The sequence below is a fragment of the Xenopus tropicalis genome, chromosome 7 (assembly GCF_000004195.4).
Source record: "Xenopus tropicalis strain Nigerian chromosome 7, UCB_Xtro_10.0, whole genome shotgun sequence".
NCBI classification, from domain to species: domain Eukaryota; kingdom Metazoa; phylum Chordata; class Amphibia; order Anura; family Pipidae; genus Xenopus; species Xenopus tropicalis.
This window is the reverse complement of record NC_030683.2, coordinates 88,352,512-88,377,167: the sequence shown is the minus strand read 5'-3', so window position 1 is coordinate 88,377,167 and position 24,656 is coordinate 88,352,512. Positions and strand designations below refer to the sequence as shown.

General features: G+C 38.9%; 1 protein-coding gene across 7 annotated transcripts in view; it reads left to right on the top strand.

Moving 5' to 3' along the window:
• Positions 1-24,656, top strand: part of agrn (agrin) — a 241,681-nt gene that overhangs the window by 98,265 nt on the left and 118,760 nt on the right. For 6 of the 7 annotated variants that reach the window (XM_012967110.3, XM_018096015.2, XM_018096012.2 and 3 more), the window contains one exon: positions 7,269-7,313. In XM_012967110.3, the coding sequence (XP_012822564.1) occupies positions 7,269-7,313 (45 nt within the window). Of the gene's footprint in view, positions 1-1,952; positions 3,823-7,268; positions 7,314-24,656 lie in introns of those variants that run through there. The other variant, XM_012967115.3, reaches the window with a different exon arrangement.

Sequence of the window (24,656 nt, the reverse complement as noted above, 5' to 3'; positions counted from 1 at the left end):
CTTAACCCCTTCAATGCTCACTGTTACTGCAGCACATTGTGTCTGACACAGACACATTTGGTTCAGCCTATTATTATAGAGTGCACAGTCACTGCACTTAACCCATCAAGCGGTGATAGCAGGCTGATTCCCTCTACATTTTACACCTATTGTAATGGCAGCAGGGCTACTTCTAATGTGACTGCTTTTCAGTGTGTATAACAATCTCATTGTTTATATAGAGAAAAAATGTGGTTAATAATATTTAAGGAAAGTATGAGAAGTCATTTCAAGGTAGAATAATCCCCTCTGCTTATGAAATGAACTCAATGGCAGTAAAGAGCATCTCATCTTGGTACTCATTCCTCTTTGCGTGCATGGGGTGGCACAGCTTGTTACATAATGTGTGCACAAGGGGAGCAATAAATTATCCTCTTTGACTTGCTACCCCCATCTGTCTAAAACAGGTGGAGATTTCTATTACGCACAAAAGCCGTGTGCATCCTTACAATAAAAAAAGTAATATGCCTGCAAATGGTAACAAGCTTAATAAGGAACTGCAATATGTACATAGTAATTCAAAGCTGTCCCTCATTAAGGGTTTTTCCCACTGATCTGGCCAGTGACACAGTGGTGAAAGGCATTAAACCCACAATTATTTCCTCATGCGCAGCATTTTGGGGAAGAGAACTGGGCTGTGCCCAAATTGTAGATAAGGTTTACTTATGCCCCTCAAAACACTGGGTGCAGCATTGTGCCAATAACTGGTTCTCGGTGCTATTATTTTATGGAGCAGTTGATGAATTGTAGGGCAGGACTACGGTGAATGTTAGACCATTAAAACTGGCCACACATGGACTATATATTCTTCTGACAGAATTACTGGACAGATATTAGTGTCATATAGCTATAAATACAGATGGCCCATTGGATAGGGCTTAATAACTCAAGTCTTTCAGTGGGGAGTATGGTGGTGCATTGGTGGACTGGCCATGCAGCTAGATTGAAAAGTTGTGTATATATGTGACCAGCAATAGGGGGCTTGAGGATTCTGCTAACAAAGGCACACTTTGTATCATTGCAGTAACCAATAACAACCAATCAGTAATTGGCTTTGATCAGTGTACAGCCTTTAGTTTAATTAAAGCAAGAAGCGTATAGGTTGTTATTGATCACTGCACTAAATTTACATCTTGTAAAGAATTCCCTAGGGCAGAGAATACTACTGTTACATGTAGCAGATGACACTGAGAAAATGTATCTTTTTCCTTGTGTATTTTCTCCCATCCGTTTCTTTGAAATAGTTGCCTTTTGCAATATTCTTACTTTTCCAATGTGTAAAAAGTAGCAATTGCAATGCCTGAAATAGCCTTCATTTGGAAATAAAGCTAGGTGTTACACCAGTGGGGTTAGATATGATTCCCTTCCTGACTATAAGGCAATGGAGTTGGTAGCAGGTCATTTACAGTCTTGCATGGGATGATATACTGTATGAGTGGAGTGTGAGGGCAAGCCTTGGGGAAATGAAAATGCAGTTATTATGGGTAAATGTAGGCATATTGCTTTTTTCTCAATATGCCTGTAGAACATGTCCACACCATGCTCTGCTGATTGCAGGCTCCATTCATACTTCTGCTGAATAGAAGCTTGTCACTTGGTAATGAGTTGGTCTTCAGGCATAAAAGGGAAAACCTAGCTCAGTGATTTGATAGATCGACAGCTTTGTGGAAATGTGCACTTTTATATTAGGCTAGGAATGTAAGAAGAGTTCGGTGCCCGGTGAGTTCTGTGCACATGCCAGTCCTCAGGGCTTGCTGGATTTACATGGCACAGACTGTGTGATGTGTTTGTGGCTGAAGCACGTTGTGAGAGAGGGTGGGTGAGGCAGTGGCCCCCCGCCCCCTGTCACATAGCTGCTTAGCCCCCTCCTCTCCTTTGCTTTTGTGTGCACATGCAAGGACCCTGAGGAGGCTGTGAAGAGAATTCCCCAAAGCATTTATTCTTTTGTTTAGAGCAGCCTGTCAAGCACTTTCTATCTCTCTTTCTCTCTGGCACTCTCTCCCTCCGCCACATCTTCTTCCTGGGCAGAGAGAAAGCTCTGACAAATAAAGGGTAAAGGAAAGCCCACAGAAGCATACAGGACTCCCCTAACATGCTCACTGCTGGAGGGAGAAAGGAGGGGACCTGTCAGCCTGCAGAAATCCAGCTGCCTTTCCGAATCTGTTCACTTTGGTAGGAACCTGTGAATGGCTTGGGCAAACTGACGACTGACGGTTTCCTGTATATCCGCAAGGGGGGTACAAAGTCTTTACCAAGCTCCCTGTCCTGGAAGGCTTTTGGGAAGGGGCAAGTGAATGCACTGAGGAGTAAAAAGAATAGAACGGTAGGGCTTCTGTGTCCAGACGCAGAGTATTGTGGAGAATCGTTGCAGGTGAGACCCTGTTTCCCTACACACAGAATCTTGCCTGCGTATGCACGGCTTATCCTGAGCTTGCTTTAGCTGTGAGCTCCGGTCCCTCTGACCAGCTTCTGGATGTGACTCTGCCAGCCCTCCCCCTACTCCACTTTGCCCCTCGCCCTTTCTTCCCTTTATTGTCAATGCCTGCCTGTCTGATGAATGGGTGATCTTTTTTTGCAAGGATCAGCATTTGATGAGCCCCAGGAGCCTGAGCTCCCTTTCCCCCCAAACCTAAAGACTGAACTGAAAGGTGGTTGTTAAGTCGCCTGAGAAGACCACTGAAGAACACGGTGATGAAACTGTGTGTGTTGTGGTGAAAGAAGTGGGGGTGATTTGGAGAGAAGGGATGGGCAGCTCTGACTATGTAACAAGAGGGAACAAGCAAGCAGGGGTACGAGAAACATAGAAGTGTGTGTCTTTGGAAAAGGGATGCCACTTGTGTATTGTTTAGAAACAACTGCCTGGGAGTCATTCAGAAAGAAGAAGCAGAAATTATGACAAGGAGCTTTCACACTAAAAAAGGAAATGGACTTTTAAGCTTTTAATGGGTGCATGCTTGTATGCGAATGGAGAAGTAGTAGCCTGCGTGCCATTGTGCTAAGATTCCAAAGGAGAAGAGAAATTTCACTACTTCAGTCTCCAGACAATATCTAACACCTTTTTATTATATCACTACTCTGTTGGGAATGGATTTTTGCATTTGGTGCTGCGAGATTTTGCAATGCAAATTTTTTTGCAAAATAAATTCCATTAGCATTTGAAGCTTTCTCGCTGTTTTGGAGGAAATTTTGCATCTGCATTTTTTCTTTTTTTTAAAAAAAAAAAATCTGTTCTGGATGACTCAAATAGTCTTTTTCTAGGATGTAGCTGCCTGTGGATCTACACAAATACATTCCATCGGCCTTCTGGGATGGGCTGTATGAACTTTAGAAAAGCCAGCTTGATTGCTAAGCATTTACAACTTGCACTTGGCAAGCAGCAGGAGAACCAACAATCCTCTTGATCTCTGGTGGCCTTTCCTTACGTTGACCTCAGTCGTTGGAGTACAATGGTGTCATAAGTGGGAGAAGACTTTTGAGCTGAAACCCTTAAGGATATTTACATGTGTTGTTTATTTTGTCACAAGTGGAAAATATTTGATTGTTGGGATGGGGTATAAAGCTGGGTAAGGGTGGCACCATAGCGTAGACCATAGCTGACTTCCCTCTAAAAGCTTTTTGCCATGACTGGCTGCCACTACCCTGCTCCAGGTTTGGAGAGGGACCGGATCTATCAGCATAAAGTCTCACTGGTTGTGCGCTACTTCATGATCCCTTGTAACATATGCCTGATCCTGCTTGCCACTTCCACGCTTGGATTTGCCGTCCTGCTGTTCCTGAATAACTGTAGGTGTGGCCAGTGCCAGTGTTCCTTCATTCTGCCCCTTGTTGTGTAATTTATGTGATTGTGGGAGTGAATGTGGATAGTACAGGAGGTCAGAGGAATTGCTGTTCATTCATAGCCTTGTTGCATGTCCCTACTGTGTGTATTGAAAAAAATGGGTGCTTCTTTATTTCTCAGTAAAAGCCTAATATTTGTGGGTAATAGAATTTTAGCTTTGTAAGGGATTTTTCCTCCCCTTTGGTTTACTGACCTAGTTTCACCTGGCCTCGTATGTCATGAGATGTTCAAGGAATTTCGATCAATCCAATTCTCATTTGGCTTCTCAGCACTGAGAAAGACCTTCGTCTGAAAGTAAGATGAATATCCAAGCCCTCATTATAAAGCATATAAATGGGTCCATATTACCTATGTAATTGAGAGCCACAATGTCACTTCCATTTGTGCTCTATATAAGGTCCGTTTCATCTGTAGTGCTTAAGCTGTTGTTAAACTACAACTGCCAGAATCCCACTAACAGCCAAATGCTATAAGGGCCTAGGGGAGTTGTAGTTCAGCAGTTCAGCAAAAATCCATTGTATGGCCATGTACAATAGGGTCAAATCCCAACGACTGCATAAATGCAAGGTGCCAACATCCTTAGTGACACTAGACATGAGTGTTAGTCACAGAGCACATTGAGTACATAGGAACACCAGGCTTCACCTTGCAAATCAATTACCAACCTCCTCAGCTGGTCAACTGCAGCTTCCTGAGGCTACTGGGAATTGTAGTTCACAAGGGCTGTGAGGACACAATATAATATTTCTGCTGTGGAACCTGTAAAGTTAAGCAAGTTCCTTTTTTTATATTGGCTGAGGAAACAGACATCTCTGAGGTCCCAGACGTTGTTTTGGATAGCATGTCAATTAGACATTTGAATTTGATTTCTATCCAGTTAACATAACCGCCAGAAAGATCCCTAAGGCGCTGTGCTGTGGATCTGCACAGATTGCACAACATTGGTTTGTGCCAAGCACACCAGCTCTGAAAGAGTTACAGTGAAATATACTGAAATTCCATTTGATTAAATATCTGTCCCTCCTTCTCTGCAATATGAAAGTGTGTGAGAGGTTGAATGTAAAGAGGTAATATTGAGGATTGTCTAATGCAAGTTGACTTCTGTTATTTCTTCAATTACCAGCAATCACTGGGTAGTTGTTAGAGATAAAGTATAAAAGAAGTTATACCCCACTATCATAATATTGGCTTATAGATGAATAGCAAAAGTGTATTTGACCCTATTTTGTGTTTCCATTTTACCATGAACATATAGGGATGCAAGCCCCATAACAGATATTATATTTCCACATAAATTCTTTATTCAAAGGAGGTAATAATGTATTTAGCATCTGCACATTGTTAGATGAATATATTCAAAATTCTACCTGTTATGTCAATATTACTGCAATCTACCTGAACCTCTTGGCTGGGGCATCGTATTCCACCCCATTCAGTATAATACAACTGCTGTGTCCTGTTCATAAGTTTAGACTTATGTATATACCTGATAACCGACTTGTTGAACCACTTCATACCAGTGTATTTCACGTAGTGTGTATACCCCATATTGATGGGCTGTATTAAAAGTGTATTAAAAGGGGCCATAAAAGTGCATTTAAGGGCTCAATACAGCCAGAAGCTTTTAAGATATTTAAGTATAGGATCTTTTATCAAGATTACAGTGATTATCTATTATCCTATTTTTATGGATTTGTTTTTCCTTATCCTTATTTCTTAATGGTAACTAAATTGCCATAAATCTATCTTGTAACTATAGACTTAAGGTGTGCTCCACATTACAAAAAGACTCCATAACAAGAAAACCCCAGATGCCCAACATTCTGGATCATATATACCAAATCTGTACTAATAATCCACCCAGGATATTAACTCATTTTGTTTGATGTAATGTGACGTTTAGCTTGGAAATTCCTTTTGCTCCCTATATATCATATTGATATTAAGATACTAACATGGGCATGTAGCCATAATAAATTCCTCCTCATTCTCATTGCTCTCCTGATTAAAGATTTTACATATTCTTTTATGACTTGATAATATATGTAGGCTAGTACGCATATAAATACTCATAATATGCAAATACCCCTCTGCACAGGATATGTCCAAGTAAAACTGATTAAACCAGCAGTTCATCATGATGTTTCCATTTTTTTCCCAGTAGGGCAGTACATAGCTGACTTACCATATACAAAGGGGTTTAATGAAAACTGAGCTGTGGGCAAGCCATGGTTTGCTGCTTAACGTACTAAGCATAGGTTTTTAGCCGTCTCGCACTTGCATTGGCTCAGCAGTGTGTTCAGTAAACGGTACACAAGTAATTTTATTTTTCTGCTGAACTGGTTTCATTTCTCTAATATGGGATATAATTCCAATCAGCCGTATTGTCCTCAGGTTGATGCTTCTAGGTTTGAAAGAGCAACGGGATGCCCTTTATTCTGTGCTTCTAATGCACAGGGTGCGCTTTAAACAGTTCTTTACTCTTTTGCATGCTTTCACCTGTGAGAATGCTCAGGAATCCGCTGTGCATGTTTTACATTGCACACACCCCCCCGGCCCCTTTCTTTTTTTTGTTAAACTGCATAAACAAATTGTGAGAGCCAGTGCATCTGTTATCTCCAATGCTTGGGGCTTGGGGTTTTCTAAATACGAATTTGGATGTTCTGGATAATAGACTCCATACCTGTAAATGTACATGAAGGCTTAATACAAATATTAATTATGGCTTATAGTATCCATTGACATTTATGGTCACATAGTGGCATCTGCCCTTTTGGAAAAAATAATAACTCCAGGATGAGCAAACCTGGGAATGTGCTTAGGGCAGGTATCCCCAACCAGTGGCTCGTGAGCAACATGTTCCTTACCACTTCCATTGATGTTGCTCCCAGTGGCCTCAAAGTAAGTGCCAGTTTTTAAACTCATGGCTTAAAGGCAAAATTTGGAGGCATAAGGACACAGGTTTACTCCTACTAGCCTATTCCTGCAGACTAGCAGTCCACATGGGGCTACCAATTAGCCTATCACAGCACTTCTTTGTCATTCCCAAGAATTTTTTTCTCGCTTATGTGGCTCTCCAAAAGTTTTTACATTAGTGTGTTGCTAATGGGAAAAAAAGTTTGGGGACCCCTGTTCTAGGAGTATCTGGGAATTTTAGTGTGCAGGTTTGACTTCTCCAATCTAGCATTCAAATTGCAGTATTTTATGTGTTGACTGTCAGTAGGCTAAAATGGAATATGTTTCCCATCACCCAGCAGACCATCACCTTCTGATCAAGAAGTGAAGGGTTACCATATTAGATAGTAAGAAGTTGTGCTGTTATCTATTCAGATAAATATTTCCACATGACCATGTTTACTATTCTGATGCCACTTTGTTTTTTTCTTTTCAGATAAACCTGGCCCTGTCCCTAATGCTCAGCCAACTCTACAAGATGGTGAGTACACAAAGGGGAAGTTATTGGGAAAAGGATTGGTGCAATCATTGCTAATATGGTTACCATCAGGGTAATCATTTTCTTAAGTAGATCAATGCTGCACGCTAATGCAGTTCCATTAAATGACCTTGGTGTAGGCCTTACCAGATGGACAATGATTGATAAAGGGTGTCAGGCATCTATAGTATTGCAATAAACAATCAGCAAGAGAGGATATTTAAGTAAATTAGGATTTCACTGATGCGACTCATGTTTTTCCTGTATTTATTTTCTTTGTTTTTCAGTCTTTTGGGAAATCTCACAAGTAAGCACTTTTCCCAGATAGACATTCACTTTTGCTAATATAACATTATTCTGCAGTTTAGCTAATCACTTCTAATAGCTTTTGTGCTTGGCAATCCTGTTGTGCTTGTCCAGTATATTTATTATCTATATATATATATTATATATATATTTATTAACTAATATATATTGTAATTTCTAATTATTGCTATAGCATGGTCAGTAATTTCTTATTAGGATCTTTGTTCCCTTACTAGAAGGAAAAAGGTTGTGGGTAATATCTGTACTAAGGATGCACGTGCGGCCCTTCAGCTATTTTTAAGAACAGTTAGAGGGCTGTAGTTTGGATGTCTCTGATCTGTTCTAACCTTGATAAAACATAACAATTGGACCAGGCCTACAAGGCCTACATACAGTATAATAGTAGACCACTTTCCAAGAGCTATTGTATTCCTCTGTTTTGTTTGGCAATATAAAAAGCAGCCAAGATGTAGCCCTACTGGCACCTAACACCTCTGAGACTTGCTTCCCCCTGTACCATGCGTTATTGGTAATAGCAGCCACTGCTTCCTCATGACCCCAGATAATTGCAACTAATTTATCTTTTATTACAGTGCAGTTCTTTCAGAAGCTGCATTAAATTCTGCGTGACCCGGAATTTTGCTTAAAAATGGGTCCTTGCCCTGTCACCCTGTTTTATTTCATGTTTTTTCCTTTCATCTCTCTCCTCAGTCTCCCTCCCTCCCTCCACTCTGTCATTGCTAAGATTAGCTCTTATTTCTCACTCCCCCAAAACACTGTCTTTAGTAGTCTGCTCAGATCCACCTACCCTTATCTGTCATCTCTTTTGTGTCTCATCACATTATTTTTATATTGCTAGATGACTGTTTGTATTAGTGATTATAGCAGTAGTTTAAACTCTCAGGTATACTGAGTAAGTTGTTTTGAACGAATATTTCGATTCAAACTAGTGCTTATGCATAGATATGCAAAGCTATTGGCCATTTTACTAGGTCATAAAGGTTGTGGTCAGTTTTTCAGTATATGATTATTTCTTAGTTTAATAATAATGCAAACAAAAATCAGATGGCTCAGACCTGCAGAAGTGGAATCTTGGTCCTTCCCCAGAAACTTAATTTTTTAAAGTCTTCAGAAGCACCAAGAACTTTTACCATGTGTGGAATACTAAACTTAGAGTTTATCTGTATACATGCAAAAGACCTTATTCCCAGATGGTTGTGTCCAACTTGTTTGAAAGCACATACTGTCTTTGCTTATATCTTTTGGTGGGAAAAACATTTCTTTAGCACATTCTTTCTACTTTATTTGCATCATTCTCAGCATGAGGACCATTCAGTGCTCTGTACTTATAATCTGCTCAAGGTAGAATTAAATACAAGGCTCCCTAATGAATGCTACATAACCAGTACATTCTGCAGAATCCACTTTTTACTGTATCATCAATAGGAAAAAGTGGCAAGTGTATGTACCTACATCATAGCTTAAAAAGATTTGGCAGGGACTTACCTGTAACTAGAGTCAATAATTGTTTTCACACCTGTTGGTGAAAATGTCTTATAATATAACAGCCATAGTTTATGTTTATATAAAGTTGAACTCCAGCTTCCTAACCAAAATTACCATCATTTTTACAAAACAGAAACCCCCAATATCACTGTAATCTGTTACTTCAAAAAGTAACGCTTCCAAACCATTATTACATTAAAAATCATGGAAAGGCTCTGTTTGGGTGAAGTTTCCCTTTAAATGAATGAGTATGAGTTAAAATTGATGCACAGCCCAAAATATGAGACCACAAAAATCACAGGCGCTTTAAATTGTATTTAATACAATGTGGAACGTACGTGTTGGGTTTCTAGAATCAAGGCAAATAGCAACCTGTGAAGTTGACATATGGAGAAGCCATTAAATATTGAAGTCCTGTACTTCTCTCATTAGAAATTATCCTACCATGATGCTTTTGATGAGTGTGAAAGAGATATAATAAAATCATATTTCTCCAGATTGCTATCGCTTAATCACTGTTCTATTCTGTCAGCATGAATAGCCCGAGGCCCTTGGGTGTGCTGATTTTGCTGAATTCTGCCAATTATATGTGAGACAAACTTACTGTAACTGATGTTCATCCCCACAGAATAGAACTGTATCCCTCACAGAGTGTCGATAGGCTATGTTCTGTGCATTTGTTTGTAGACGCTCCCTAGTGACTGTCTCTGGCTTTGCTTTGCTTGTGTGCTGGGCTTCTCCCTAGAAAGAGATTTGGATTTTAGTATTTTAGGTAATATTGGTATCTTGGGAACTCGCTTATTATTGCATCAAATCTCATTCAAGCTTATAAAGAGAAATATATTTTAATGGGTTTTATGGAGAATATAATACAAAAAGTACATGGTGATAACCGTATCATGTTTACTACACAGGAAAAAAAAAAAAAAAGATAAAAAGTGTATGTATGTTTGTGAGGATACACTGAAACCAGAATTGCATTCAGGGATGTGACTGAAATCCCAGTACATTTTTCATCCAGGGATATGGCTAAATTCCTGATTGTTTCTCTAAAGCATCAAGTGATCCCCAACCAGCGGCTACTGAGAAACATGTCCCAGTGGCCTTAAAAAAGGTTCTTATTTTTGAATTTCTGGCTTGGAGGCAAATTTTGGTTTCATAAAAACCCAATGTACTGCAAACAGACTCCTGTAGGCTGCCAGTTCACATGGGGCTACCAAATAGCCAATCCTAGCTCTTATTTGGAACCCCAGGTACATTTTTATATCTGTTTATAAACAAGGTGTATAACACTTTTTCCATTTAAATGTAGCTCGTGAGTAAAAAAGGTTGGGAATCCCTGCTCTAAAGTGTCCCCCTAGCCCTTCATAATCTAGCTAGGCTGTGGTTCTGTATGAAGTTGAACGTACATTGCATTTAGTGTGCAAATTTTAAATCAGTCAAATGTGTGCAAATAGGTTACTGCAGTGGTGCAAATTGCACTGATGTAATTGAAGGCAATTTTTTTTGTCCATAGATATTATTTTACATAAGCAAATATAGTCATGGTATCTGTTATGCAGAATACTGTGTAGGATATCCAGGACTAGCGTTTTATGTATGTACATATTGATATTTATCCGTATTAAAACACACATGCTAAAATATATGTTAGGTATGTATGTTTTTAAGTCATTTATATATGTACAGTGCCTTGCAGAAGTACTCAGAACCTTGACCAGTTCTTGCTTATTATTGTATTAATAACAAATCCTGCACTGAATGAAGATTTTTAAAGTGACATGGCATTATGTTAAGCTGAAGAAATGCTGTTTGCATAAGTTCTGCAACATTTTTCTGGCTAGAAACCACATAGTTAAAAGTGATTTTGTCTGAAGAACAACTGTGAAACAGAAGCCTCGGGTTAAAGGGGTTGTCCACCTTTGAGATAACTTTTAGTATGATAGAGAGAGTAATATTCTAAGACGATTTGCAATTGGCCTTCATTTTATATTATTTGTAGTTTTTTAATTATTTCAGGTGTTTGTTCAGCAGCTCTCCAGGTTGAAGATTCAGCGTCTATTTGGTTGCTAGGATCCAAATTACCTTAGCAACCAGGGTGTGGTTTGAATGAAAGACTAATATATGAATAGGAGTGGCCCTGAATAGAAAAATGAATAATATAAAGTAACAATAACAATTAAACTGTAGCCTCACAGAGCAATAGAATTTGACTCAGTGACCCCCATTTAAAAGCTGCAAAGAGTTAGGACTGTGACACACGGGGAGATTAGTTGGCATGCGACAAATCTCCCCGAAATGCCCAAATGTAAATCTCTGGTGGGTGGAGAAAATTGACACGCTGCGTATGCCAGTCCACCTGCGATTTACATTCTAGCCGGTGGGATGGCATTTCGATGAAATAAGTCACCCGTGACAAGGAGATTTGTGGCGTGGCGACTAATCTCCCCGTGTGTCACAGCCCTTACAAGATAAAGGCAAATAGTTCAAAAACTATAAAATTCAAATAATGAAGACTAACTGAAATGTTGCTTAGAATTTGGCTTTGTATACATAATTAACAGCCTGAAATGCCAGTAGAGAAAGCACCTATCTGTGCCGATCTACCCCATGTTGCAGAAGCACTGCATTTTCTTGGAAATGTTAATCCTTAAAATTCTCTGAGCAAACAAGGAGATTTGTCAGAGAAGCCATACAAAGGCCAACAATCTCTTTGAAGAAACAGTAGAATTTAGTAGGTGAGGCAGTCATCAAGAATTCTTCAGGATTTAACTAGGATGAAGGGGAAAAAAGAAGCCATTACTCAAAAAGAACCATGTGGAGTCCTTGGCCAAATGGACAAGGTAGAGCTTTTTGTCCAAAGGTCAAGCAATACTACTCGGATCTTCAAAACACCATGCCTTCCGGGAAAAATGATACTGGCAGTATCAGCTCCTGAATGGGGCTGCTTTTTAGTAGCAGTAGCTTGGCACCCTGTTGAATAAAAGAATGAATGGTGCAAATATAGGGAGACACTAGGAGAGAAACTGAACCTGCTTAGAAGCTAAAGGTATACACACATATTCACACTAACTGAACAGCCTGGAGCAAATCTGCCTGGGAGAATGGACCCAAAACACTCACAAACACCATACAAAGTCAGTATAGACTTACATCCAAAAGATTTAAAACAGTTTTTGTTGAAATGTTGTAAGATATTAAAATGTGATTCAGCAATAAAACAATGTCACATTAACATTCTAATTTGAGTTTCAGTGCTCTAAAACACAGAATTACATTTGTGTAAATTTGTTATTCTTCAAAATGTTCAAGAGTCTAAATAATTTAGCAAGGCATTGTATATATGTATACATACGTGATACAGAAAAAAAAGACGTGGTGATGGGGTTTTTTTTTTTTTGTCTAAAGTGGGTCAGTGATGCTGGGGATACACTGAAGGGCTGAACTTAATAGAGAGACATCTACACAAAACAGTGCAAGAAATGAGGCTTTGTGTTGTGCAGTTATATGTAATACATAAAAAGCCACAAATTAATAAACTGTAAAATACATCTTTATAAACAGCATTTAGTAATGTATAACAATGTCACTTGTGTCACTCAAGTCACTGAAATGTATATATTATAAGAAATAAAGGATACAGTAATAAATATTTTACTTTCTTCTGTAATATTTAAGCATAGTCAAGGTTACCTTGGTAACTGAACATAGCTCTATATTTGACAGCAGCTGCTATGTGCATATGTATGTATATGTTGTATGTGTATATACACACACTCTCGCTAATGCAAGTATTTATGCCATAGTAAAAACAGTTAACGCATAATTTAGATTAACAAAAAAGTCAGAGTAATTGCATTGGTTAATTAGCTAAATACTGGGCACTATTCTCAAATATGCGAGGGCAGAGGGGTTCCTGTTGGAAGATGAGCGTACAATTAATAAATAATTTAATAACTGTTATTTTCATACTGATGCAGAATAAGCTTAAATCATTTTTTTTCTATTCACCAGTTGACAGAAAGAAGGTAAAATTAAACCAAGTTCCTATGTAGAGGATGTATTTTTGGTGCAAATGGCGCACTCCATTAAAATACACAATAACGGGTCACCTTGGAAAATGGCCTTTTATACATGTTAAACTTGGCAGGGAAAGCTTTCCTCTGTGCTTCAGCATTACCATTTAGTATCCGCCTGGAATAATTAGAAAATTTCATAATTTAGTTTGCGTCTCTCAACTGCTAAATGGTTTTAAAAATTCCCTGCAATTTCTATTATTATTGGTTTTAGTATGGTGCTATAGCTAATTTCACTGTTATTAAAAAGGTATTTTGTGTTCATTCTAAAGTCAAATGAGGATTTTTGTTATGTTATGATTAGTTAACTCTTTAAGAACATCATATAATGCTTTTCTGCCCTGCTGTGTGTTTTTCAGAATGTGTGGGCATCACACTGCTTGTATAGGGCCCAATGTTATCCATTATTCCAGTAGAACTGCAGCCCTTCACTTGTCAGCCTGTAGTCTGCTCACTTGCCAGGTTAGCATGTGTGAAAGCAAATAGTCCCTGAGAATGGTTTGATTTATTAGGAAATTTAGAGCAGGTTATTCTCAGCTATGTGTGGGTTCTACTAATTCTATTCATAATTACACCAATTTGCTTTCAGGTCAGTACACATTTGTGTTTATACCGCATGCACGCTGGTAGTTAATTGGAATATTATATTACCCTTTTATGTTCCATGTAACACCTCCTCCTCCTACTTTATGTCTGTCTCTTCTCTCCAGCTATCATATTCAGGGCACGGGTTCATTCAGATCGGCACTATGAATATCCATTACGAAAGTCTTATTCCAACAAGCTCCTTTATTGTTATTTTAATGGCTCTATGGGCAGTTAGGGAGCTCCCTAAATAAATCGATTTGCTATTATCTATTTTCTATGATTTTTCTAGTTAAAATACAATGTTAATTGTTCAACTGTTAGAGACACTGGGAAGCGAATAAAAGGGAAAGTGTTAGAAATTCCAGCCAATCTCCAAGACTGTCAGCCTGCATGCCAGAAACAGAAGGCTTGACAATCCGCCGTGACGGCCTCATTAATTAGGAATAAAGCTGCTTTTATAAACAAACAAGGTGGATGCCTAGAAAACTTCTCTCTTCTCTGACAAAACATTGATTTATGGTGTGGCAGTTTATGAGTCCTTCCCACCTCAGGAAAAAGCATTAATAGCATTGTTATTACTCTAGTGGCCCAGTAATTAATCTCTCCTGAAGAACTGCTGAGATGTCAGAATAGTCATATAGAATTTAATTATCTTAATTTTTCCATTTCAGTTATGTGAATGGATACAGGGCCACCATGAGGGCAGGACAAACGGGTTTGGGCCCAGTCAAAGTGAGGGGATGAAGTGCTTGGGTCCAAGGGGTGGAGTTTAGGCGGAAATGGAGGGGAAAGTTTGGATGTATATGAAAATAGTTTGGGAGGATCAGGGGCTTGAACATGCTTGCAAATGAAGCCCCCACTATTGAATCAGGCCATTAGGTTTAAATCACTGATTGTATAATAAAGGTCTGAGATTTTACTATAATTTCTATTAGTGCTGTAGTGAAAAAAGAAATATCTATGTGAAAGCCAGCAAAGTATGATATAAACTTGCAAGTTCAAGAATATTTCACCCTGTTGTCCTTTTATTGTCTGCCACGGCATTATTTTCTTGAGTATTCGCATTTCTGTCTCCATGGAAATATATGCTGGCCTATTGAAAGAGATGTCATAGAGTATTACTTAAGCTTGTTCCCAACTGGAATTCATATTCTGTACTATACTATCACCTGAAAAATACCACCGAAATATGCCTTTAATTTTCATTATACTGCTACATAACCAAATAATGACAAGAGTCATTGTGTCTACTATCATCAGCAAAATGCCACTGAAATATTTTGTATTTAGTTTATACCTGAAATAGTTAGGATCTGGGTGCAACATTCCTCTTATTGCATTTAATCCCATAAACCTTCAGAAAAAAAAATTATGATTGCTCGAGCCTTTGGCATTATATTAATACAGGTATGGGACCCATTATCCAGAATGCTCGGGACCAAGGGTATTCCGGATAGGGGGTCTTTCCGTAATTTGGATCTCAGTACCTTAAGTCTACTAAAAAATCAATAAATCATTAATTAAACCCAATAGGATTGTTTTGCATCCAATAAGGATTAATTATATCTTAGTTGGAATCAATTAAAAGGTTCTGTTTTATTTCTACAGAGAAAAAGGAAATCAGTTTTAAAATTCTGAATTATTTGATTAAAATGGAGTCTATGGGAGACGGGCATGCCGTAATTCAGAGCTTTCTGGATAATGGGTTTCCGGATAAGGGGTCCGATACCTGTATAAAAAATCTATAGTATATATTATTTTTAATTGCCTTTTCTCAGCGTTCTATGGTATTGCTATATAACCAAATAATGATTTCAGTCATTGTCTATACTATCACCTAGATCAGTTCCAATTACACAGTGTTGATACTGAGAAGGAAAAGATAGTATGAAAAAAAATTAGCATGAAAAATCTATTATTTTAGGAATTCTTTGTAGTGAAAAGTTCTGAAAGTGTTATTAGTACCAGGGATGACTATATCTTTATGGGTGGGATTGTCTTTCATGGAAACAGCATGAAAGTTTCTCTATACATACAATAATATGCAAGCGTTCTGTGCCTCAAAAGCTTGTCGCTTTGAAAAAGATGATTCAAATCCTTCAGTTGCTTTCTTATCTCTTCGCTGCCCTTGCAGAATATCTTTTCTTTTTCTTTCCAATTTTTTTTTACTTCACATTTTAAAACTCACCACTTCTTCACAGAGAAAATTGTAGTTTTTAGTGTGTTGGCTCAGATGTCATACATATTATTACATGTTTTGTTTTTGTACCTTATAGGAATGGCTGACTCCTTAGTATCTCATAACATACCATATAATGCATCCTTGGCAGTCAATCAGTTTACACAGAATACGTAGAAATATATTTTCACCTATTTGTCTAGCTGATGTCTACCCAAAACCAGTAGTACCTTATAAAACTTAATTTCTTCTTTCAGCTTTATACAAGGGCTCTTATCCAGTTGCCTATGGCAAGTCACTGAAGCCAGGGCATATATTGTCTTTTTGTTTTGTAATTAAGTAGAATTCAGTGGGCTGCTGGGGCCCTGATTGCTACATCTACACAGGTCATTTTCATTAACAGTACTGCTTATAAATCCTGCCTGCTTAAAGAAATAGGTAATGTCCATAATAAAGGCATAAGAGAGCAAATGGTTAGGTGCAGGAGGGCCCAGTGGGAATTATCCCGGTATCCCGACGGACCAGTCTGACACTGATTGGTTAGACAAAGTAAAAAGGAACAGCTTTGTGAGCAACCAATAATCAGGACAGCAGGACTGATATTGTAGCATTTCTGCTAACACTACCTCTGCTATCTAAAGGTTTCCTAAATGTGACAGAAATTTGGATAATGTTTAATGTTTAACCCTCAGACAGACTGCCAGCTGGCTCACTCCTGACTAAATTGATAGATTATTGTCCCATGTATGGGGCCCAGTAACAGAATCTCTGACTGATATCACACTGGAGTTTGGTCAGATATTGATTGGAAAAGCTTGATAACCCTGATAGTGAAAGACTGTGTCAGTCCATGGATGTCTTATTACAGTTGTTCTGCATGGGCCCCTATATACAATCCGTTGGATTTGACCCAACATCTTGGCTGGATCGTCCTGAGTACTGCCCACTGCTATTGTTCTCAGTCTCAGTAACACAATGACTGTAATGATTATTAGTTACCGCCCTTTATTCCTTGCCCAGATTGTCTGCCTTCATTATAGATCACTGATGGAACATACCCCTACAGGCCCCTATGACCAGAATTGCTGTTTCATGGTTCAGGTTTTGTCCCAGAATCATGCCTTTCCTCTCTTATTTATGAACACACGCCATTAAGGCATCACCGCTGAAGGCCAGAACATCCAGCTGGCTGAGGAGCACATGTATGTAAATGTGGTCTGTGGTTCCAAATTGCAGATTACGGTACTTGTTGTGCTCTTACTGGCATCATCCTATGCATGTCAGTGGGATTCAGGTGAGTCTGCAGGTTAGACAGCTCTGATGCATCTGGACAAAATATCTTGTACATTTATTTGCTTTATTTTCCCAAAGGTGAGGGCAGAGCACAGATTCTGGGGGTTTGAGCAAGTGCCCTCTTTGCCCTAAGGTGAAAAGTGTTAAAATAATATAGCAATCGCTTAGTGCTTAGTACACTAAAATACACTCGGGTTGCCCTATTCTCAAATCCGGCCCTGAATAAACTGGTGAACACGTGCAAATTACATACAACTGATAACCAATGAAAGGGCCCTGCTCAAAAGAGCTTACAATATAGCCTTATTAGTTTTTTTTTGTCATTAAAACTGAATAGTGCATGTGCTTTATCCTTTTTGTCTTCTCTAATACTTCAATACCAGTTAAGAAATTGTTGCTTGATCATGTTCTGCTCCTTCCAATGGGCCCCTGCAAGCTCAATGCCGCTAAATCTCCCACACAGCCAGCCTCTCACATTTCCACTCCAGCTGAATCATCTCTGTTTACCTTCTTCTGCAACAGAGTCTTAGCCCTTGAACCTCATCTTCTGGTTCGCTGACAGTGCCGTGCTCATTGATTTTACTCTCTAATGCATTAGTAATGCATTTTACATTGACCTTCACATGAGCTGACAGTAATAGTTGACACAGGTAAAAATAAAGGTGCCTGAAGACTCCTAAATCTTCCTAAAGACGGCACTTTATTTGTAAGTAATACCAAGGGTGCTTATTCCTTCAAACTGATTTGGTAACTTACAAGCCAGTAATAGTCTGCTGAAATGATACCAACATTTCCTGTAGAGGTCAGCTTATTGAAAATATTGTCATTATCTATCATGGTTGTGCAGTATGTAAGAACTTTTCCCATAATATTTATATAAAGGAATAGGCACAACATGTACATGTTTCTGTAACAGAATCGGAAAATATGCTGCCAAATAAACAAGCAATAGTATCTTAAAATATCAAATTCTATCATAGATGTTACAATCTGGATCAAATATATTTTGTAACAAACTTAAATGGATTCTGTCATGATATTTATGGTATACTTTTTATTTCTAAATTACAGTGTTTACACTTTTGAGTGATACCACTCTAACTTGCAGTGCAGCATAAAGTGTGACTGAAGTTTTATCAGAGCACAGGTCATGTGGCTGTGGCACCCTGGGAAACAAAGAATATGGCTAGCCCCATGTGAAATTTTAAAAATTAAATATAAAAAAATCTTTTTGTGCTTTTGAAAAATTGAATTTCAATGCAGGATTCTGCTGGGGAAGCTCTATTAACTGATGCTTTTTGAAAAATACATGTTTTCCGATTACAGTATTCCTTCAAGTCTGCCAAGCCACTTAAAAGGAGCAGTAGCACCATAAAGTGAAACTTTTTTTTTTTTACATTTAAATTCTGTATCTGTCAAACTAGAAATTTTAAGCTGGTCATACACATACTGATATAATTGTACAAAGCAAGTTTTCAAATGACTGCAAGTAAAACAGGTGCAATATCATTTGCTTTGGTGCCACATTTTGGGCAGTGCTCAGGGCCTGAAAGTAACCTTTGTGTTATTATCTAAAAAGTTATGATAAATGTTAGGTAAAGGCCTCTGATTCATGGGCAACATGTGTATCGGAGCATTGGTCTCACTTTAAAATTGATCCGGAGGTTTGTGGGTTCTATTTTAGTTTGTATATTTCTGCTTTCTGCTGTAAAATAGCAATAAAGGGCATCATTCAGCCTTTAAGCCAGTGATACCTTATCTTGTCCCCACTTCTCTGATGGATGAAGTTTTAAATTACCAGAAGTGGTTTTATGAGTGGTCCTAGAGTATAATTGTAAAGCACTCAGCAATTGAAAAGTGCCACATGAACTGGTAATTATAAAGATGTCACAGCGAAATATTGACTTTTTATTGAAGACGTTTGGTGTCTGCTATTATTCAGTGCCTTCATAGCTTTTCTGTATTGCGGAGGACTAATGCAGCATACCTTTGTGAAGTAAGACATGCCAGTCAGGCTGTACCAATAATAACATTTTGAGGTCAACAGGAATAAAAGCTTCGAAACGGAAGCCAGCCCGCATTTTTATCCCAGAAAGAACTGTAGAATGCACTTTCTAATGATGTGTTCTTTGACATAAAGCTGATGGTGACTGCGGAGAATGAGTATTTGGGCAACGTTGCCTTTTGTAAGTAAGTAAGCCTTGATATTTTGCACTTTAGCAGTGATCCCACATGACTGATCCAATAACATGTGACGCATGTGACACAAACAACTGATGAGCTCCTGAGAGCCAGTGGGAAGAAGCGCTCGGTGTGTTATATTAATTAAAGCTGCATCCAGCAACAAATAAATTGGTGCGTTATGCACAGAATAGAACAAGCTTTGATTAAATTAGAGGCAGCCGCTGTCTGACAGAAACCTATAATGGGTTAAATGATTGTAGGAGTTATGTTTTATGACCTGTCCTGAGGGGGTGGTGTATTCCATTAATTAAATGAATTCTGAGATGCTACCACAAATTGGAATGACACAAGTAAGCTCATACATCTCTGTCAGCATGCCCTTCCCCTAAATTCACATGACAGATGGGATGAATGTTTAGAGCACAGGAACTAGGTATATGAGCCATCATGCATCAGCCAATACAAAGAATATAAACCTGGATATCCACAGCTATGCTTAGAGGTCTGGCCATCTTATTTACTATTTCCTATAGCTTTTTAGCTTTAGTTGACCTGTAGCTTTCCCTAACAGCCTTTCATTGTTAGCGGATGCTGGGAGTTGTCTTCAACAACAGTAGAAGGAGAAAGAAGACATAAACTGTGTCACTGTGGGCAACGTAAGGGTATTCTCTCCAGGACCAAGGGGATAGCCCCCAACTGTCCTGATTTTTGCAGGACAGTCCCTCTTTTTACCGCTCAGCCCGCAGTCCCAGATTCTCACCGAAAAGTCCCTCATTTCCCCTTTGATCTCCTGCACTGAATGCCAGAAAGATACAAAATGTAATTAAAAAGTAGCTTTTGACAGAGAGCCCAGAAAGTTAAACAAGCTTCACCTGCATTTAGATACAAATGTTTCTGAAACTTAATTAAAAAGTAGCTTTTGGCAGAAATCTTAACAAGCTTCACCTGCACTTAGATAAATAGTTTTCTCACATTTAATTAAATAAGAAGCTTTTGGCAGAAAGCCCAGAAAGTTAACATGCCACACCTGCACTTAGATACAATTGTAACTAATAAGCTAAACAGGTCTCTTGGGGGAACTGAGACTTGCAGTGTAAAAGGCATTTTTAGCTTTTTTAACAAAACCCCCAGAAATGTGTTCAAACTTTAAATAACCTACCAAATTTGGTCAAATGGGAGTGGAATTTTGGGAGTGTGGTTGCAAAAATGGGCGTGGTCACAACATTTTTGCCACGCTGTGCGCAGCATTTCTTTTTGTCCCTCTTTCCATTTTCAAAATGTTGGGAGGTATGCAAGGCCCTTCTTTGAGCCTATTATACCTGCTGTGCAACAGTGACTGGCTGTGTCCTACAGTCTCATTTCCTCTTCTTCAGAAACTGTCCTCCTCATTGCTACATGCCCTTCTTGAAGAGTTGAGAGGTACACTTCTGGTGAATTAATGAATTAATTTGGCTGCGGCTCTGTGGGTCCCACAGTGTGTCAAGCAGTAGTCCTTTCATGGACTGCCATTATAAACAGTTCTGTAGATATTTCCATATCTCCAACTGTTGCAGGCATCCACTGGCTCCCCAGTTAATGTATAACTAACACACACCGAATTTGTTCAGCTACTGGGGCCAAATGAGCGGCTAAACACAAACATATAGTTATAGTTGATCAGACAATTAGTTAGAAGCCCAGGTCACATGGGCCTATGGGCTCTTATCTGCAGTCAAATTCTGTGTTTCTGTGATTGGTATAAAACTTCACTTCCTGATGGTTTTCTCCATGCTGGTGAGGTCATTGTGCTGCAAGAGCGGTAGCTGCGCTTCATGCCTACAGATGAGTTTGCTATTGAATAGCTGCTGGTAGTATTGATGAGTCCTCCTTTGCTCTGAGCTCAGAGCGCTGTGTCACAAAAGAGGCAGTGTGATGACATTTGGCCTACGAATTCCAACTTAAGCTAACAATGCATATTTCAACTAGCTCTTTAACATGAATCAGATATTTGCCTTTTTGTTGTCTAACTTTTGTAACTAATGTCACTGTTAATATTCTGCACATATCTGTATCATAACTGCAAACATTGGTGAAAGAAGGTCCTCGTGAAGAAGTATTTCTGGTCAGCTGGGCAGAGGAGGTTAAGGAGACATTGGAGGGGGAGCAGATTCTGCTGTGTCTTTGTCACTAAATGAATGCTATTAGAAGATGCATTAAGTGCTGACAGAGTGGGCCCTTCCCTCATGGCAAGGCTTTAAATGAAATTTTCATGATGAAATAGCTCTGTTCTCTTGAGACTTACTAATTTAGAGAACCTGCACAGTGAACGAATGCGACTCTTTTGTTGAAAATTCCAAGCTACTCCATGGAAACCTTTGCCAAGAGGTCTCTATGTACTTATTTTATACCACCTTTTTTTACAGTTAGCCTGTACATCTGTAGGAATGAACGTTACTTTTTCTTATTTTTTGGCCTTCTGGATGCTGATAGCAAGTATGTTAATTGACTAAAGCAATAAGAATGTTGAGTCCAATTGTGTTGCTGAATGTATTTATATCTACAGGGCCACTAGAAGTCCATCTTCTTGAACAAAAAAACCCTCCATAACTGTAATGTGAGACTGTGAGAGAATCATCCATGCGGTACTTACTAAGAATAACACTTCCCTTTATTTTACAGTTTGGACTTTTTAATAGATGTTGTTTTTTTTCATTGTTTAAAGGGGAGCCCCACACAACACAGAAATCCCTAATATACTTATCACTGTAATCTGTTTCTTCAAAAAGTATGAATGAAATATGGTGGAATGAATATATTGTGAAATTCAGCTGCAAAACAGTTAATTTGAAAGCCTATCAGGGGAGGAGGGCGGGCCAAGCCGACTGTGTTCCTGTACCACAAAATGACAAGCGGCAGGGACAATGACAGGGGAGTGTGGACTAGGGGTAGGCAGGAGAGGTACCTGCTTGCACGCCACCATCATTGTGCCCTAGGCTGGTGCCTCTTCTCCCTACCCCTAGTTCCAGCCCTTTAACATCACGTGTGCAGGGAATTGTGGGATTGGGAGGATGCAGGCTGAAGACAGGCTAAGGACAGTCGACTACTGTTACATTTTCTTTTGAGTCTCGGAGTAGTCAGGCAGATTAGCTGGAGAACACCAGCCTTAGGTAACTGTTCCAAACCATATTGTTACATTTAAAAGCATAAAAAAGGCTGCATAATTTTTTAGCTGATGTATATTGCAGAGTCGCTTGAAATAATGTTTACTAAAAAGCTAAAATTGTGTTTGGGTGGAGTTCCCGTTTAGTCTAGTAAGCTCACCCCTGGTTTGTACAGCAACCTGAGCTTTTTAGCTGTTAAACTCATCTGCAGCCACCAAAAGTTCCTTTTTTTCAACTGTATTCATAATCATTATTTTGGGCATCATCTTTCATCTTTGTTACAGCAGTGAGGGCTTGACACAATATGCTATTTTCAAAGGCTGAAAGGTTAATTGGAGCTTGGAAATGCCTAGGGCTTAGGGGAGTATGGCTAGAGAGCCAGACAGAAAGCATACAAATGCGGATGTACAGTTAGTAGTCACTTTATGTCATCATTTATGTGGAAAACCTGGTTCTGTAAAGATGGCCTGAAATATTTTAAAGATGTTACCCCAAAATTAACAGGGTGACGTAACCCGTGGCTAGTGGCATTTACATTTCTAAAGCTAAAACCCCTGTGTTTTTAATGTCTGCACTTGCAGAGAAAGGTAAGGATGGATGACTCCTGGGCCTAGGCAATATACATTGATCACTTTTTCATTTAACTGTAGGTCATTTGGCAATATGAAGGTAGATTCAAACCCTATAATTCAATTTTGTGATTGATAGATCTTGCAACAGAATCTTTATTGCATGGGATGTAGGGGTTTCAACTCCACTTGTGCCCAGGGACTATAGGAGCCCCACAGGCATAAAGAATGAAATCTTTCACAACAGCGGTTAGTCTACATAGGCAGACACAAAATCCATATACTGTATATAAAATAATAGAGGGGAAGGATTAAGAGACTTGTGGTGATTTACTGTCTAAATGTTTGGGGGTAACAAAGAAAGTGGGCAAGGTGATGGGGAAGATGTTTTATAAGAATCTATGGATACAATATAATTTTACCAATAGTGACAGCTACTATACATATTGCTAACTTTAGTTTAGCTTCATACCTTTTTCCTAACCCCCTACTTTCCAACAACCCCCAGTTTCCAAAAATCCCCCTACAGACACATGTATGTATATTTACACATATTGTCCACACCCTTAACCAATGCAGTTTTTTGTGTGAATAAAAATGGATTTTCATTATAGTCTGAGTATGCTTCCCTTCAGTCAAAAAGGTCCATAGCATCCCTGATTCTATCTCAGTGTAGTTCTAAGCAGTGCAGGAAGGTATACCTAATTCCTAGATGAGAGTTCATAAATACTCTTATCTTAACTCTAGTAATGTGCCCTGTCATTCCCCACCCCCAATTCCATCTTCCTTATCCTTTGCAACCAGAAGCACGCAGCTAGAAATTGATTTTATTTTAGCAGCTGGAACGAGCATTGATCTATTCACGGCTTTAATCCATCGTGTTCGTGGCCCCAGGCCACTGAGCCTTTCCCTGCCAGGCCTAAACAACCAAAGCAAAGACAGAGTGTCACAGATACTAAACCCCTGTCTGCTCTTTGACTCCTGTGACTCGGGAGCTAGAAAAGTGGAGGATTGTGCTGGAGCATGAAGGCAAGTAAAGGAGCTGCATGTTCCTCCACTGCATAAAATGATTTCCAAACCCATTTCTCTCTAGACTGTAGCAGCCACAAGCGTTTTAAGAAGTTACAGTACATTATTAGATTAGAAGTTATCTTCCTTTAGCAATAACTTCACGAATCCCTAGGTTAAAGATTGTTTTCCTTTTGTTTCATCCTTAGGTCTCTCACAGAATGAAATGCCAGTTCCAAATATATAATGGAATGGCAACTCACAACCTTCCATTATTTAGGCACATGTATGACAATCATTTATTTTACTATCAGCAGAGCGTGGAACCGAACTAACTTAGATAGGCTCATTTATATGGTTTTGGAGAAAAGTAACAAACAGTTTAAAATGCTACAGCCCAGAATATAATTTTCATCATAGTAAGAGAACTGTTAATTATCATCAGCTACTGGATATCTAGTATTATTGGCTAGGGCAGTGGTCCCCAACTTTGTGGC